Genomic DNA, 18,123 nt, shown 5'->3' on the forward strand with positions numbered 1-18,123 from the left:
AAAATAGTTTCTTTCATTAAACTTGAAGATTCAATAGTTATTACATAGTTAACCAATCTTTATTCTACAACAAACATAATTCCTAACAAGACCTACGTACTCCTAATCCAAGCCTTCCTCATCCAAACATACAAATGATGCACAACTGAAGTCTCCTCCATCATCCCTGTAAATAAATTACAATGACAAAGAGAGAAAAAAAAAGCTAAGATTATAAACATAAAAAATTAGGTGGAAGAGAAATTTTACCATTGGACCATATTTCCATAGAAAACTTGTAAAATGAGCATTAAAAAGACCATCAAGAACCTGCAAAAGAAAAAATATATAAATAAAATGATAGTGAAACAAGAAGGTAACAAATTTTCAACAACAAAAAAACATACGACTCACATAGAAAACCTGCAAAAGAAAAAGATATAAATCTACAAGCTTCCTCCTCATCTCCTGATAATAAAATCAAAAAATCTAGAAAGAAACCAGAAATATTAAAATATATATATATATGTAAACAAACCAGACAAATCAAGAGAGACAGAAAATTTGAAATCAGGGAGACAAAGAACATACTAGAAACGCAAAGAGACTAATCCAGAATTCACTAGCAAGATATAGAAGGGTATTGAGAGATTAGGTGACATTCAAATCAAACCTTTCAACCAGCTTTGATTCTCAAATACAGAACCTCCCTCTACATCTTATGGATCTGCGAAAATCTCTCAACTCTTTCATTGATATCGATTTTTTGATGATTTTGTAGAGAGTTTCATGAGGGTGTTTTAGAGAGTGCAGGAGGGTTTCAAGGAGGGAGAGATAAGGTTTTTAGAGACGGGGGAAAATCTGAAAATTTGTCGAGCGCGAATTCACTTAAGTAGCCTTTTTTTAGCGTGTTTTAAAAGACGACGCTTATTAATGAGAGATAAGGTTTTCAAAGACGGGTGAAAATTTGAAAATTTGTCGAGCGCGAATTCACTTAAGCGGCCATTTTTTAGCATGTTTTAAAAGACGACGCTTTTTTTAAAAAAAACCGTCATCTTTACATATAATAGACGACCCTTTTTTTAAAAAAAAAAACGTCCTCTTTACCTATAATAGACGACCTTTTTTTATAAAAAGTGTCATCTTTACATATAATAGACGACCCTTTTCCTTTTTAAAAAAAAAACCGTCATCTTTACATATAATAGACGACGTTTTTTTTATAAAAAGCGTCATCTTTACATATAATAGACGACCCTTTTTTAAAAAAACCGCCATCTTTACTTCACAATAGACGACCCTTTTTTACAAAAAAACGTCATCTTTACATATAATAGACGACCCTTTTTAAAAAAAAACAGTCATCTTTACTTCACAATAGACGACCCTTTTTTATAAAAAAGCGTCATCTTTACATATAATAGACGACCTTTTTTTAAAAAAAACCGTCATCATTACTTCACAATAGACGACCCTTTTTTACAAAAAAGCGTCATCTTTACATATAATAGACGACCCATTTTAAAAAAAAACCGTCATCTTTACTTCATAATAGACGACCCTTTTTAAAAACAAACCGTCATCTTTACATATAATAGACGACAGTTTTTTCAAAACAACCATGTCTTTACCAAAAACAGGACACTTGATTTTTAAAAGACGACGCTTATCATATCTGCTGTCGTCGTTTTTTCGTCAGATTTTAACTCTGAAGAAAACCTTTTTAATAAGACGACACTTTTTTATTTGTGTGCGTCGTTATAAAAAAATATTCAATAGTACCTCCGTTTTTTAGTTGTTTAAGTCACTTATGCACGACCGTTTTTTTTGTTACCGTCGTCTTTTTAAACACAACGACGGTTTTTTCTTCTACCGTCGTTTTTTTCTGGTCGTCTTTTTCACTTTTTGTAGTAGTGGCAGAAGCATTTAGGACTGGGTAACATCTCACATTGCCCACAGATTGCGGCCTCCAAATTCTTGCATTTCTGGTTACATTTTCCTGAATTCCAACATGAACCATGCCACATTGTGTTGTGCTTAGTCGTGAGCTACTGCATCCTTCACGGTTTGCTTCTTTCTCACACCTCTCTGCCATTGCTAAATAAATACACACAAAAGTACATCATACTAAACAAAAAATGTATACGAAAAAGATCATGAGCCGTATACGTATGTATGTACTCTGTCGTAGGAATATATGCTTGAACATCTGCATGCATCAATGGAAAAAATCTAAATTACATAACCATATGTATCTCTGTGCTAGCTAGAAAACTATAACATTTCCAAAATGTCCACCCTAATAACAAGTTAATATTAGGAGTCTTTTAGTATATGCTAGTAATTATAATTAATTATCTACAAAAGAATACTGTACATTAATGAAGCTACTATAATTGAATTGACTACTTATATACTCACCCATATTGGTGAAGAGGATGGCATTCAAGATGAGAAAGGAGTGGATCAAATGTGCAGTCTTGGCCATATATACTTTCGTCACTATGCGAAGTAATAATATGATAAAGTCTATGTGTCACCTTGTGATGGGCTGCCAAAATTCATATTCCCACGCGTTACTTCCACGATCCCTCCAAAATCTAGGAAATCCAAGTGAAGTGCAGATGTCCTTTTGTTTTGCTTTTGAAAATTTGAATCCATGATCAAATACCCAATAACTTCTGCTTTTGAAATTTCCACAGACGATAAAAATAGCAACATTTTCCATCCAGCACTATCCATGATCGTCTTATATGTATTGGTCACCAAAACCAATTATTGCTTCCTACTACATCAATAGGTGGTCTTGTAAATTGTGGAACTGTGGAAGAAGCGAACTTGCAAAAGTCATCAAGGGAAAGTTTGAAAAGTTGTAATCTTAAGTGGACTTGACATGCAAAACTCATCAAAGGGAAAGTTTGAAAAGTTGTAATCTGAAGTGGACTTGACATGCAAAAGTCATCAAGGGAAAGTTGGAAAAGTTGTAATCTTAAGTGGATTTGACATGCAAAAGTTATCAAATCAATATTGACATTAAATACTGCCCCGAAGAAGGTAAAACATAACTACCTCTGCATCTTCCTGCTTTTAATTTCTTTTTTGCTTTCAATTTCTAGTGTTTATCGTCAAGAAGATCGAGAATCGAGAGTGGTAACTAATGAGAGGAAGAAGTAGCAGCAGAACAATGGACGTTGTCCAAATTACTCTGTTCTTGTGGTATATGACTGCAGTAGCATCGGATGCACCATTGGGAAAGCCTAATTGTTCATCCCAATGCGGATCAGTCACTCAAATCCCATATCCTTTTGGAATTGAAGCTGGCTGCTACCTTGATGACTGGTTCCAAATAATATGTGACAACTCAGCCAGCCCACCGAAAGCTTTCTTGAACGTTACTGGTTTAGAGGTGCTGGAAATTTCTGTTGAAGGCACACTAAAGGTGGAAAGCCCTATTACCTTCTCTAATTGCAGTAACAAGCCAGTAGGCCGCCAGACGCCGAACTTGGAAGGAAGTCCGTTTGTGTTCTCCTTGAAAAACAGATTTACTTCATTGAGCTGTGGAGGAATCGCCTTGATGACATCCTTAGATGGTTCAACAATTGCTGGCTGCTTGTCGATATGTGATGATTCAAGTACTGGCTATCTACGAACGAAGAGCTGCACCGGGATGAATTGCTGCCAGACCACCATTACTCCATATCTCAGGTCCTTCAATACTAGTTTTGGAGCAGTATTAAATGCTGACAGAAAGGCATGCAAGTCTGCCTTCCTTGTAGAGCATGATTGGTTTACATCAAACTCAACAAATGTTTCTGCCATTGGTGAAATGGACTACGTTCCTATGGTGCTGGAATGGCACGTACTTGATTTGAATTATACCAAGTTTGATATATATGGAACAAATAATTGGACAGATGATAAAAGTACGGATTGCAGCAGCAGCCAATGTTTCTGCTCAAAGGGCTACCATGGAAACCCGTATCTTCTTCATGGATGTCAAGGTAAACTTCTAGCTACCACAGTCCAAGCTTCAAAAGTCTTTGTTTCTTTTTCATGATTTTTTTCCTTTTTTACTGATTTCTTAATACTTTCTCCACTCTATAATTTCTCCTGGCAACCCTTTGCATGGCAAAATGATGAGTGAAATTGTATAAAAATAACTCATATTCATTGTTATTATATTTTTCTTACCACCTGCCGAAACTTTTACTTTCCATTTGTCAATTAAAAATCAGAATCAATGAATGCGAGGATCCAGACCACCCCTATAGATGTGGTTCCGGCATTTGCATCAATTATCCTGGGAGCTTTATGTGTCAATTGCCTGATCAACGATCATCACGAGTTACTCTGGCCATGATAGGTATGCCCCTGCACTAATCCTTTGATTATTGATGACTAAGTTGAAAAAAAATACACATATATATATATATATATATATATATATAGAGAGAGAGAGAGAGAGAGAGAGAGAGAGAGAGAGAGAGAGAGAGTTGTTCTCTTTTCTAACGTCCGGATTACTTGTTTTTTCCCTTCTTTGTGCTAATAAATCAACCCAAACACTTTTATCACTTCTCTTGGTATTGGTAGAACAGAATCCATGCTCTGCCAATACTAAAGTCAAACATCATCTCTAGATTGGGCTTTTCCTTCATTGGTGGCCTGTAGAGAGAATTTGGAGGGTGTTATGTGCTTCAGTGCCTTTTTTTCAATGATAATTATATTGAAAAGAAGAGAGATACACAAAACAAAAAGTAAATGGTTTCCTTTCCATTGCGGACGTCCGCACTAGAGTGTATATATATATATATTGAACTATTCTCTAGTATAGACGTCCGAATTCTAACTTCTAAACTCGTTTTGTTTTTTCACATGATCAGAATGAATTCATTCATTCAATGAAAAGGAAACCATTTCCATTTTGTTTTGTGCATCTCTTCTTTTCAATATTATTATCATTAAAAAAAGGCACTTAAATACATAAACAGCCTCCAAGTTCTTTCTACAGGAGGTCATTTTTTACTTTTTAGTAGTGGCAAAGCATGATTTTTATTCTACCAATATATATACCAAGAAAAGTAACAAGTAGTCCGGACGTTAGAAAAAATAAGGACGTTCATATTAGAGTATATATATGAAACAACATCTTCTTGACCGAGTTATATATCCTTTCTTGTTTTATTGAACCATACAGTTCCCAGCAGTGTTCTTGGACTGTTGTTTCTGCTAACTGGCATGTGGTGGGCGCACAAAGTCATGAAGAAAAGGAAAGATATGAAACGCAAAGAGAAGTTCTTTAGACAAAATGGTGGTTTAGTGTTGGAGCAACAATTATCTTCTGGTGAACTCAATGTTGGGAAGGTTAAGTTGTTCAATAGCAAGGAGCTAGAGAAAGCCACGGACCATTTTAATGCAGACAGAGTTATTGGTCAGGGAGGCCAAGGTACAGTTTATAAAGGAATGTTGGCGGATGGAAGAATTGTTGCTGTCAAGAAGTCTAAAATAGTTGAGGGAGGTGACGTTGGACAGTTCATTAATGAAATTGTCATTCTCTCACAAATTTCCCACAGGAATGTGGTTAAGCTATTGGGTTGTTGTTTAGAGACTGAAGTTCCCCTCTTGGTTTATGAATTCATACCCAATGGAACACTTTTTCAATATATTCATCACCAGAATGAGGAGTTCCCTCTTACTTGGGAAACGAGATTAAGAGTTTCAATCGAAGTTGCCGGAGCACTTTCCTACTTACATTCTGCAGCTTCCTTTCCAATTTACCACCGGGACGTCAAGTCTTCTAACATACTCTTGGATGAAAAATACAGAGCCAAAGTAGCAGACTTCGGGACTTCAAGATCAATTTCCATTGACCAAACGCATCTTACAACACTAGTACATGGAACATTTGGTTATCTGGACCCAGAATACTTCCAATCTAGCCAATTTACAGAGAAGAGTGATGTTTATAGCTTTGGAGTCGTCCTTGCTGAGCTCTTGACGGGACAAAAACCAGTTTCATTCATGAGGTCACCAGAAAGCAGAAGCCTAGCCACTTATTTCCTTATGTCCATGGAGGATAATAATTTGTTTGCTATTCTTGATGCTCAAGTTATGAAGGATGGTGGAAAAGACGAGATTGTGGGTGTTGCTATTCTTGCAAAAAAATGCTTAAATTTGAATGGAAGAAATCGTCCTACTATGAAAGAAGTGTCAGTAGAATTGGAGGGAATTCAATTGTCAGTTAAAGCTTCTGATGTCCAAAAAACTTTTGCAGAGGTTGAATATGATCAAAGCCAAATAACCGAGCCATGGGATATTTCTTCTTTATCAGCCGGTTCTTGTATGGATAGTGGCACAAGCTCTTCTTTTTTTGAGAGCAAAAGAGATTCCAGTCATAATCCAATAATCCATACAAAAAGACAAGCATGCATGAACACAGTGGCCTCGTTAAAACCTTCCTAGGAAAACCACATGGGAGAAACCCCAAGGGAGGAAAGAGTACCACCAATGTCTTTCAAGTTACTGTGAAGAAAATATTTCTTGTAATATTATGTTTTTGGACTTGTAATCCTTTAGACTATTACCTTACGCAATGCAATTTCCATCTACATGCCATCTTTTCTTTTATATGACCCCATTTACATATCACTAATGATACATTTGACCTAATCACAATTATCTGGTGCAAATAATTGAAATTTCTCACTTGAAAAATCGATGGTTTCGTATCATTAAACTATAAATAGCATTTGGACACTACACAGAGTCTCTTAAAGAGTGTAATGTGGGGGATATCTCAACTCAAGTTCATTGTATATGTTTAAGTGAGCGAGTGTGTGCGTGCTCTGTTTGCGTGTGCTTTGTGTGTGTGGTGAATGTGAGTGTGCTATATATACTGAGAGCCTATTCCTCAACTAACTTTATTTGAGAAACATCCTCATAGGGCTCTTTTCGCATTGTTTTTTAATTGTTCGAACTGTACATAAAGATCTCCTTGCAACAAAAATAAAACACTCAAAACCATTTAACCAGTCATTTAAATGTATTCTTAAAATACCACATTCATTGATTTTGTTGATCACAACTAGATGTCTTAATGGTTTCCAAATTTTCAAAATTTTATGATCTTTGAATGAAGACTTAAAACATTGATAGTTTGTGAAATTGGCACTTAGGTGGAAGGGGGTAATATGAACCAAGGTATTAAATGTCGATATTATCCTCGATATTATCCTGATAATACCAGATTTTTGGGGGGCCGATATTTTTGCAACAAACCATGGTGTTATCGTCAATATATCGATAATTTTATCGATATTATCCCGATAATATTGGGGGCGATAATATCAACATTTTTATGAATGATTTGGGCAATATATCGAGATTTTATCGATAATATCCTGATAATATCGCAATAAGAAACCCAAAAATATTTATATACATGGTTTTTGTGAAAACCATTTTACTCCTTCAACACCTTAACCACCATATCACTTATCATTAGACCTCTTCATTTAGATGATGATGAAGGCAACCCAGCTCTAAGAGTTGTTGAAGAAGCACGTAATGAAGGGATAAATGTAGAAAGAGTATTAGTGCCTAATCTTAGCCATAACCGCCAGGCAATTACTCAAGAAGGGATGTGTGGGATACTTAGCCCACATTATTGATACTCGTGAGGTCACTCTGAATCTAGAAGATGTTCCTATTGTTTGAGAATTCCCGGATGATCTCCCTAGCTTACCTCCCCAAAGAGAAACTGAGTTCACTATTGAGCTTTTTCCAAGAACAAGTCTGATCTATCAAGTGCCTTATAGGATGGCACCAGCGGAGTTACGAGAGTTGAAGACTCAATTACAAGAATTGATCGATCTTGGATTCATCCGACCTAGTGTTTCCCCTTGAGGTGCACCGGTGTTGTTTGTGAAGAAAAAGAATGGCATGATGAGGCTATGTATCGATTACCAGCTGCTAAATAAGGTGACAATGCGTAACCGATACCCCTTGCCTCGTATTGATGACCTGTTCGATGAGTTGAAGGGTGCCAAGTACTTTTCCAAGATTAATCTGGGATCGAGATACCACCAACTTAGAGTTAGAGAAGAAGATATTCCGAAGACGGCATTTAGGACTCGTTACGGTCATTACGAGTTCTTAGTGATGCCTTTCGGGTTGACGAAAGCCCCAACAGTGTTTATGGATCTCATGAACAGAGTGTTCCGACCTTACTTGGATCACTTTGTGATTGTCTTCATAGACGATATCCTAGTACATTCACAAAGTCTGGAGGGTCATAAGAAGCATCTGAGATTGGTATTGAAGACTTTGCGAAGGAAGCAACTTTATGCTAAGTTTAGTAAGTGTCAGTTCTGGTTGGATAGGGTGGATTTCCTTGGGCATGTGATCTCGGCGGAAGGAATCTACATGGACCCTCGAAAAGTGGAAGCAGTTGTGAATTGGGTACAACCCATGAGTGTGATAGAAGTACGGAGTTTTCTGGGGTTGGCAGGCTACTATCGTCGTTTTGTGGAAGGATTCTCTACGATAGCTGCACCTCTCACTCGGTTAACAAGAAAAGAAGTGAAGTTTGTATGGACAGAGGAGTGTGAGCAGAGTTTTCAGGAGTTGAAGAGGTGATTAACCACCACACCAGTTTTGGCTCTTCCGGATAACACTGGGAACTTTGTGATCAATAGTGATGCATCATTACAAGGCTTGGGATGCGTATTGATGCAACATGATCGGGTGATTGCTTATGCCTTGAGGCAACTCAAGAAACACGAGCAGAATTACCCTACCCATGACTTGGAACTTGCTGCAGTGGTGATCGCCCTCAAAATTTGGCCACACTACTTGTATGGTGAGACCTGTCAAATCTTCACGGATGACAAAAGCCTCAAGTACTTTTTCACTCATAATGAGTTGAACATGAGACAAAGGCGTTGGCTAGAATTGATGAAGGATTATGATTGTACTATTGAGTATCATCCTGGCTGAGCTAATGTTGTAGCAGATGCTTTGAGTAGGAAGTCTAGTGGAAGCCTAGCTCATCTCATAATGGCTTATCTTCCATTATTGGTGGAATTGCAGAAAGATGGTGTGGAACTGGGAATGAATCAGGGTGGATTACTTACCCGAATGCATGTGAGACCTCTTCTGGTTGAGCGGGTGATTGCAGCCCAATTGGAGGATCCTACACTCTGCATGATTAGACTGGAAGTTGAGAATGGTACACGAACGGATTATGCAATAAGAGAAGACGGAGCTTTAGTAACTAGAACTCGTCCCTGTGTACTCAAGAACGAAGACTTGAAGAGGGAAATCATGGAGGCTCACTGTTCAACCTATTTTATGCATCCGGGTAGTACTAAGATGTATCGGACACTACGGGAGTACTACTCACGGCCGCATATGAAGGGCGATATAGCTAGATATGTGAGCAGGTGCTTGATTTGTCAACAAGTGAAGGCGGAGCGGCAGAGACCATATGGACTTATGCAACCACTTCCAATCCCTGAATGGAAGTGGGAGCATATCACAGTGGATTTTTTTTTCAAACTTTCACGTACTTCGAGGGGACATGACGAACTTTGGGTTATAGTTGACCGACTCACCAAATCCGCTCACTTCCTACCTATTAAAGAAACTTATTCCTTGACGAAACTAGCTAAGCTCTTTGTGGATGAGATGGTGAGGTTGCATGGAGTACTCGTGTCCATTGTGTTAGACATGGATGCTAGGTTCACATCTCATTTCTGGAAGTGTCTACATGATGCTATGGGTACTAAATTACGGTTTAGTACGGCTTTTCACCCTCAAACCGGTGGACATTCGGAAAGGACAATTCAGACCTTGGAGGATATGTTGAGATCTTGAGTGTTGCAGCTTAAGGATGGTTAGAATACTCATCTTGCCTTGGTGGAGTTTGCTTATAATAACAGTTATCATTCGAGCATCGGAATGGCCCCGTATGAAGCTTTGTATGGAAGGCATTGTAGAGCTCCTATATGTTGGAATGAGGTGGGTGACAGGAAATTGGAGAAAGTAGAAAGTATACAAGAAACAACCAAGAAGGTGAAGATGATTCAAGAAAAACTTAAAACTGCGCAAGACCGACAAAAAAGCTATGCAGACAATAGGTCCACGGATCTTGAATTTGCAGTTGGGGATTGGGTGTTCTTAAAGCTATCTCTGTGGAAGGGTGTGATGAGGTTCGGGAAACGTGGGAAATTAAGCCCTCGTTATATCGGACCTTATGAGATCACAAAACGCATTGGACCTGTTGCCTACAGACTTGCCTTACCTCTAGAACTATCTCAGATTCATGACGTATTTCATGTATCCATGTTACGGAAGTACGTGCCCGATCCTTCCCATATCCTGGAACATCAACCCGTGGAGTTGAGAGAAGACTTGATGTATGAGGAGTAACCAGTACAAATTCTGGATAGGAAGGAATAGGTGTTGCGCTCTAGATCCATCCCGGTAGTGAAGGTAATATGGAGGAGTCAAACTATTGAAGAAGCTACTTGGGAACCCGAGGCTCTTGTGACAATGACATCTCTTTGTCTCACACCCTTTTGTTTTGAATTGAAATTCATATTAAAACAGAATACTACATAAACCAAACCAAATTTAAAAATTTCGGGTTCCACATGATGTGGAATTTTTGGTCAACTCTAAATCTCATTGAATTTCAATAAATAAGAAACTATCAAGCCGGTGTGTGTAAAGTGGTGCCACCACAAAGAGGCCCGTTTCCCTTTGTGTGCTCTTTAATACCATCACACGCTACCACACCCAGGCCCCCTCAAGATCAGGCTTGGATACTACCATGCAATTTATGGTATCAATTTGCATTATTGAAATTTGAAAGAAATTCTTGGTGCTCTAATGTTGATAAAGTACCCAAAGAAAAAATTTAATTCAATATAGTACTTCATTTCAAGTCCACTTTAGTGGGATGCCAATATATTTTGTAATAAATTAGCAAAAAGCACCCAAAAATTTGTCGTGGTTAAGACTTTGAATTTGTCGTACGTGGTTAATTCGCTTGGCTTGAAATATTTAATTATAACAGCTTGAAATATGTTTTGTAGAATTTTCTTGAGAGAGAGAGAGAGTCCCAAAAATTTCAACTCCATTGCATAATTCGATTAGGATTTAATTGGCTTGAAATATTTAATTATACAAGCTTGACCCTAGCTAGCTTGCCATGCATGTTATATACTCGAATCCATAACCTAACTCAAGCATATTGGAGCATGAAACTAGCCCCTTGTGTACCCTTTAGAGTAAATATAAGATTTGTCATTGCTACTTGCCATAGGTGATACCAAAATACGGCTAAGAAGAAGACTTCTCAACTGACCCAGTTCTGGTTTGTCAATGTCTCCATCCTCCTTTTCAATATAGGTACGTAAAACTCAATTCAATTATATTTTCACTACATATTAATATTCATATGCAAACTTAATTAATCACTTGCGCAAGTTATGTACTATTTCTGTAGGAAAAATGAGGCCTAATTGCTTTTAATCACACAAATAAAAAAATTATCATGCATATCATGCTCAAAATAAAAGCACATACACAATGATAAATTCACATGATATGAGTAAGAAAAATATGAAAAATTGAGTCGATGTAAGTGTTAGACACTAACTTTAAGAGGAATTACGCCCCATTTAGGTACTTATATGGTTATTGGCTCTCGCATACAATGACTCCTCTCCTTATAAAAGACTACAATTCACAAGAACTCTTTGAACCAGATTATGCAAGAAACTTTCTCAAATACTATGATGAGTGACTATACTAAGTCTATGTATAGAAGTGGATATATGCAAAGATTAAACGAAAATCCATATAATTCACTGCAAGAGGACTACTATTTATATAGATGCTAAAAAGCCCATTCCAAAGGGGTGTCTTGCAATCTGAAAAGTGAACCAATGCGTCCCTTGGACAAATAGATGCATTGATACCCTCTTCGATAAAATCAACAAACCATTGTCCAATGGTCTCCATTAATTTCCATTCAAATAAGAAAATTAATATTAATGAATATTAAATTTCCAACAAAAACAACCTATAAATTTGTTTGGTAATTGTATATATATATAGGGAGCTTCCATTGGACACCTTTATAGAGCCTATTCCATATTGTATTTTGCTAATCCAAACCGTCAATTTTGTAGATATTCATTCAAAGATCATCTCTACAAAAAATCACTTGAATTCGATATCATTTGATGACTCAATTAAATTATTGAAATTTTGGTAGTTTCTTGAAGCACCATGTTCATTGATTTTGTATGACACAATTAGATGTTGAAATGGTTTTCGATTTGTCTAATGTTTTGCAAGGATGATCTATGAATGTAGACTTTAAAAAATAGATGGTTTTGATCGTTTAAAGAAAATTCATAGGGTACCCTAAGTGGTGTCCCTCACATAAAATTATTTGAAGGATCCCTCAATAGAAGGGGACTAATATATATATATATAATATGTTTTGTGTTTGTTTATTAACAGCAATGGCAATGAATTGTGAGACTGGAACTGAAGGATGCAGTAATCCGCGCATAAGCTTAGTCTGGCAGGGCTCATGCATTAATTCTCGAAATTGTAACGAGAAATGCAAGAACTTGGAGTCTGCACTTTGTGGACAGTGTGAGGGTTTCGTTGGTCCAACATGCATAAATGCAAGCAATCCAGAAATGGATGATTTTAATGTTAAACTATATAGTGTATCACATGTACATAAAAAGTCTCAGTGTATATCTATCATCTTCCATCTCCATTCTCCACTGATATCATCAAATCCCTATAGTTTTTCTAAGTTCTCATATATACTATTATTATTAGAAGCTCTATATGGCCTTTTTGCCCATGCATCTCCACAACTACACGTACTTATTATATTTTTTCTTGTTCTCAATATCCGGTTTGCATAAATATGTTTTGACCATCACCATATCAATTTCTAATAGCCTCCACGTGGATTTGATTCTAATTCTAGGTAACCCCCAAATGTCTAGTTGATGTATTTTAATTAGCCCGAGCTGGCCAGAGGTGCATAAATTCTGCCCAGGTAGAAACTATATAGTTTTCGTAGGTGTCAAATGGTGCCAAGTTAAGTTTTGTAAATGTTAAAATTTCTTAGTATATTTCTAATTAGTGCCTAAAGTGTAGGCCTGCAAGATTAGGAGCATTTAGAGTTACATACATTTCAAATAAGAATATGGAGAAGAGAGAGATGTTAAAATAGAAAATTTGACAGATGGTGAGGGACATGTAGAAGGTTGAAGAGTGGACGTCCCTCACATTGTTAAAAGAACATATGATAAGTATATGAGCAACCATTTGATCGAAATGGTTTTTGAACTGATGCCCGAGTTTCATTTTGGTCTTTCAATTAAATTATTCAAGTCATCATTAGTCCTCCAACTCTCTTTTTAGCGTCAAATTGCTTCCACCATCAAATTCCGTTAGTGTTGTGTCAATTTGAGGGCTACAACAGTCAATTTTGCAACTAAAAATTTATATACAAATATGGGATGAACAAATGAGAACATAAGTACTTTCTTACACGTAAAGAAGCTGCCAACCCTTAAAAGTTGCCAACCTTTATTTTTCTTCTTTTACAACCCTTAAACGTATTCTAGGGTTATAATGGCTGGCTCCTTATAATCATAAATAGTGTAAGATCAATTCAATCTTGTGTCTGCCTTGAATATAGGTGATGAAAGTATGGCCCAGATTTCACTTTTGATCCACTCCTTTCTCATCTTGAATGCCATCCTCTACACCAATATGGGTGCGTATATTAAATAGTTTCATTACATCATATGTAAATAATCAATTATAATTACCCCCAGCATATACTAATTAAAAGACTCCTAATATTCATTAACAATCATCATCCTCCTTATAAAGGTGGACATTTTGGAAATGTTATATGTTTTCTAGCTTGCACAGAGATTACATCTGGTTATGTACAATTTAGATTTTTCCATTGATGCATGTAGCTGTTCAAGCATATATTCCTACAAAAACGTACATACGTAACTATACGGCTCATGATATTTTTCGTATACATTTTCGTTTAATACGATGTATTTTTCTGTGTTTTTTTTTTTTTTTTTTTTGGTCTGAACCACAAGGTGGTCCTGAATGGGCCCCAACTATGGGTGGTACCTTTAAGCCTTAACCACAACCCAGACTAATCCCCGCTCACACCGGGTTGGCCCGTAAGGGGTAAAGTGTTGGCCAAAGCGGTGACTCCATACGAGAGCAGGGATCGAAACCCTGACCTCTCTTAAGGAATGAGAGTGCCGAACCACTCACACCAACCACCTTGGTTATTTTTCTGTGTATTTAGCAATGGCAGAAAGGTGTGAGAAAGAAGCAAAGCATTAAGGATGCAAATGCTCACGACTATAATAAGCATTCATGTTGGAATTCAGGAAAATGTAACCAGTGGTGGTCGCAATCTGTGAGCAATGTGAGATGTTACCCAGTCCTAAATTCTTCTGCTACCATAGATGTTGAATGCAAACAATGCACAGATATTTCATACATGACTATTATGAATTTGTATTAAAATACAATTAATTTCCAAAATGCTACATTAATTTGCTTTCTAAGGAATTTTCTTTATACAATTAGTTTCAATTTTTAGTACCCTATATTATATATATAGGAGAAAAACTTTGTAAAAAAGATATGTACAAGTCAACATTCCACGTAAATATCCTTATACTTTTGTATTGGGGATGTGAAAGTGCTTCAATCCCATCCACAATTGCACCAACATGCACAAATAGTTATATGTGACAAATTTCCACACAAGGTGCCCAATCTTTTTATTTGACTTATTTTCACAAATGGTCCATGAGGTTTACGAAGTTATCACTTTTCATCTTTATTAAGACTTTTTTATGACATAGCTGGTCACGATGACTCCATGTCGTGAGATTCTGTAAAAAAAAATTATGTTAAGTTTCTGATGTGACATGCTACATAGACTAAATAAAGAATTTTTTTTTCTTAAATAAGTGATAGTATATTATTGATAAACCAATAAAAGTACAAAGCAACTATGTACTAAATATGGATAAAACTTCTCTAGTGACCAAACACAACAACATGTTGAGTTAATTTGGAGAGAATCATGCACAACCCAAACAGTAACAAATCTCTGATTCAGAAACCAGAAGCACATGTACTTAAACCTACAGTATAGATTCACCGCACAACAGTAGAAATGGCAAATTCGTATCGAAAGCCAAAAGCTAAAAATAAATAAAAATCTCAAATAAATAGAGAACAAATCACATCAAACTCCTAAAGAGTGTCTAAAAATTATTAGACTAAAACAAAACTAAGAAACAAGACCACCACTCCACATCTTCCGGGCAACTAGAAGAAAATCATAGCGCCATACTGGCTAAACCCATAGTCCTGCATTGGCTAAACCCAAACCCAAGGCAAAAGCTCCAAACTATGTCGAAGGGAGCCAACTCCTTGTGTACTTGGGCCAAACTATGACGACTATATCATGGCGACAACATCGTTTCACAGCGACTGCTTACACATCACAAAATAAACTAACAATCTTAAGGGAAAAGGGACGGAAGGAGAGAGGAACGGTTGAAAGGATAGGGAAGGAGGTAGGGATGGAGACCGCCAACCCCCAAAGGGAGCGGCGGCTGAGACTTCTTTTTCTTTTGGTTTTTTCTTTTATAAATGAGAATACTTATTATTTTTAAATAGTACGAAAAAAATAGGTATGAGATTTGGTATTTCAGGTAAAGTTAAAATGTTAAAAGTTTTACAAAATCGCAAATTACCACCTGGGCAACGAAATCCAATTTAACATCTTACATTTAACATCTTGAAGAGATTCTCAAAAGCTTTAATTTGATAGGATCCTAAAAGTAAAGAACTGAAAATGAAAAGGAAATAAACTAAACAAACGACTCGATCATCCATATACCATACTACAGTGGTGGATCCTAGCCATTCAACAACAGACAAATGAACTAGAACCTTCTAACCAACAATTTATTTAAATTGTTACTTATGAATTGATTAATGTCTTAATGGATTACAAGTGGATAACTCTTATATGAAAATTATTACCTATGAATTTATTAATATCTTAATGGATTAAGCATGTAATAAAATATATTTATGTATGTTATCAATGAATATCTTGAGAAAATGTTCGGCAACAATTTTCATTATCTTTTTATATAAAAAAAAATTACACAGGAAATAAATGAATTTGATTTGACCAGCTTAGGTCAGCTGCGGTTTTAAGTTGCTTGGTTGCTTGAAGCCGAAGTCAATAATTGTTATAGTAGCTTCTAGATTTTACGCAATTAAATAGTTCATTTGCGTTTCCTTATCAAATCAGCATTCACTCTCAATCTTAGTGATTAATTAGGGTTTCTTTTCTTGCGTTCACTTCACTTGCATTCATTCGCTCCTTCACTCTCTTCTTCTACATCTCTCTATTCATTCCATATCCTTTCTGCGTTCACGAGTCTTAATACGAAAACAACGACATCTGTTACGATGGGTCATAGGCTGCATAAACCCGGGAAAGCGAGTCTTTTCAACGGTTGCTGCAACAAGACTAATCCTTCCTCTTCTTCCTCAACTTTCTCTTCTTCAAGGAAAGTTGTTTGCTGCCTTCCGAAAAATCCAATTCCACCACCACCAGTAGAGCCGACTAAGAAGCGTCCCCTTTGCTCCTCCTCCGACTTTGATTCCGAAATTGAAACATGGTTTATGGGTCATGAAAGCAAGATGGTAAAGAGGCAGAGGATCATATCTAAGATTGACGATATTCATGTAGATGCTCATTTCAAGAAACATGGCCCTATCGATTATGGTGGTAAATTGGGCTTGAAGAAGAAACTTGAAGGTGGTTTGAAGAAGAAAGTGGACGGTAGCTTGGGTTCCCAGAAAAATGAAGTTGATAATGGGTTGGGTTTGAAGAGGAAATTTGAAGGTGCTTGGGGTTTGAACAAGGAAGTTGAAGGTGGTTATGATGGCCTTATCTGTACGCCTTCAACTTCTTCTTGTGAGGTTTCTTCATCCCAAAGTTGCAATAATTTCATGAGTGGCTGTGAAACACCAATGACTGTACTCCAGCGTCCTCCCTATCATGTCTCACCAGTCAAAGCCACCTCCTCTGCATATTATCATGAGATCAGTAATAATCTTTCTCTGAGAAGGGCTGCTAGGATTGCAATGTTGAAGGCTCGGTTTGCAAACACCATCCTTAAAGCAGAACACCATGTTCTCTACACTAGAACAATTACCACTGATGCCAAGAATGCAAGGCTTGGAGCTGCAGAAGCAGAAATTTTGAGAGCCAATGACTTCAACAAGAAGCAGCGGCAGAGGGATAGAGAAGCTGCTAGACTTGCCCTCGAGGAGATGGAGAAACACGTGGTTGTTGAAGATAACTTCGAAACAATGAGAGACTTTGATATTTTAATTGCTGGAGCCAAAATCATTGATTTTGGTCGGTTATTGTTAGGTGAAATTGTGTATAGTGATCTCTGATTTTGTAGTGAATATTTCAGGAATTTGTTTCTAATGTGGGCGTAAGCATTATTCTTCTGGCAGTTAAACAAAAACCCTAAGAAAATAAACAAAGGAAGCAAGTTGGTTCGGCCTAGAATAGCCAGATGTTTCAGGACCCGTTGATATTTGGCTTGGGTGGGATTCTTGTGTGTTCTGTTAGTTTGTTTCAATTTGAATTTACCTTCTTTTTTTTTTTTAATTCTTATGTATGAATACTTTAGGGTATATGGTGTATTCATAAAATTTGGAGAATTTGGTGTTTACGTTTTTGCATTTTTTAATAGGCTCTTTCAATGTAGACTTAGTCAATGACCAAAATGTTAGGAAAGTCGCTCGTATTACTTTTATTGAATAAAAACCAAATTTTCATTTATTACTTAGTTTTTATGACTATTTTACCCTTGAAGCTAAATAATGAAAACCAATTTAAAATGTTTTATTTGGTACATTTTTACTCCCAAATTTTGAATTTGAATTATGAACATTTCTTGTTAAAATAATTCATAACTCACATGAGCAAAATATAAAATAAAAAATAAA

The 18,123-nt window shown here is 36.6% G+C and overlaps 1 protein-coding gene across 1 annotated transcript; it reads left to right on the forward strand.

The window, feature by feature from the left end:
* Positions 1-3,030: 3,030 nt before the first annotated feature.
* Positions 3,031-6,603, forward strand: LOC148297478 (wall-associated receptor kinase-like 8). Its single transcript, XM_088250746.1, has 3 exons — positions 3,031-3,980; positions 4,214-4,342; positions 5,174-6,603. The coding sequence occupies exons 1-3, from the start codon at positions 3,137-3,139 to the stop codon at positions 6,436-6,438; spliced, it is 2,238 nt and encodes a 745-aa protein (XP_088106872.1). The 5' UTR covers positions 3,031-3,136; the 3' UTR covers positions 6,439-6,603.
* The last annotated feature ends 11,520 nt before the right edge of the window (positions 6,604-18,123 follow it).

The sequence above is a fragment of the Prunus avium genome, chromosome 1 (assembly GCF_965620075.1).
Source record: "Prunus avium chromosome 1, drPruAviu1.hap1.1, whole genome shotgun sequence".
NCBI classification, from domain to species: domain Eukaryota; kingdom Viridiplantae; phylum Streptophyta; class Magnoliopsida; order Rosales; family Rosaceae; genus Prunus; species Prunus avium.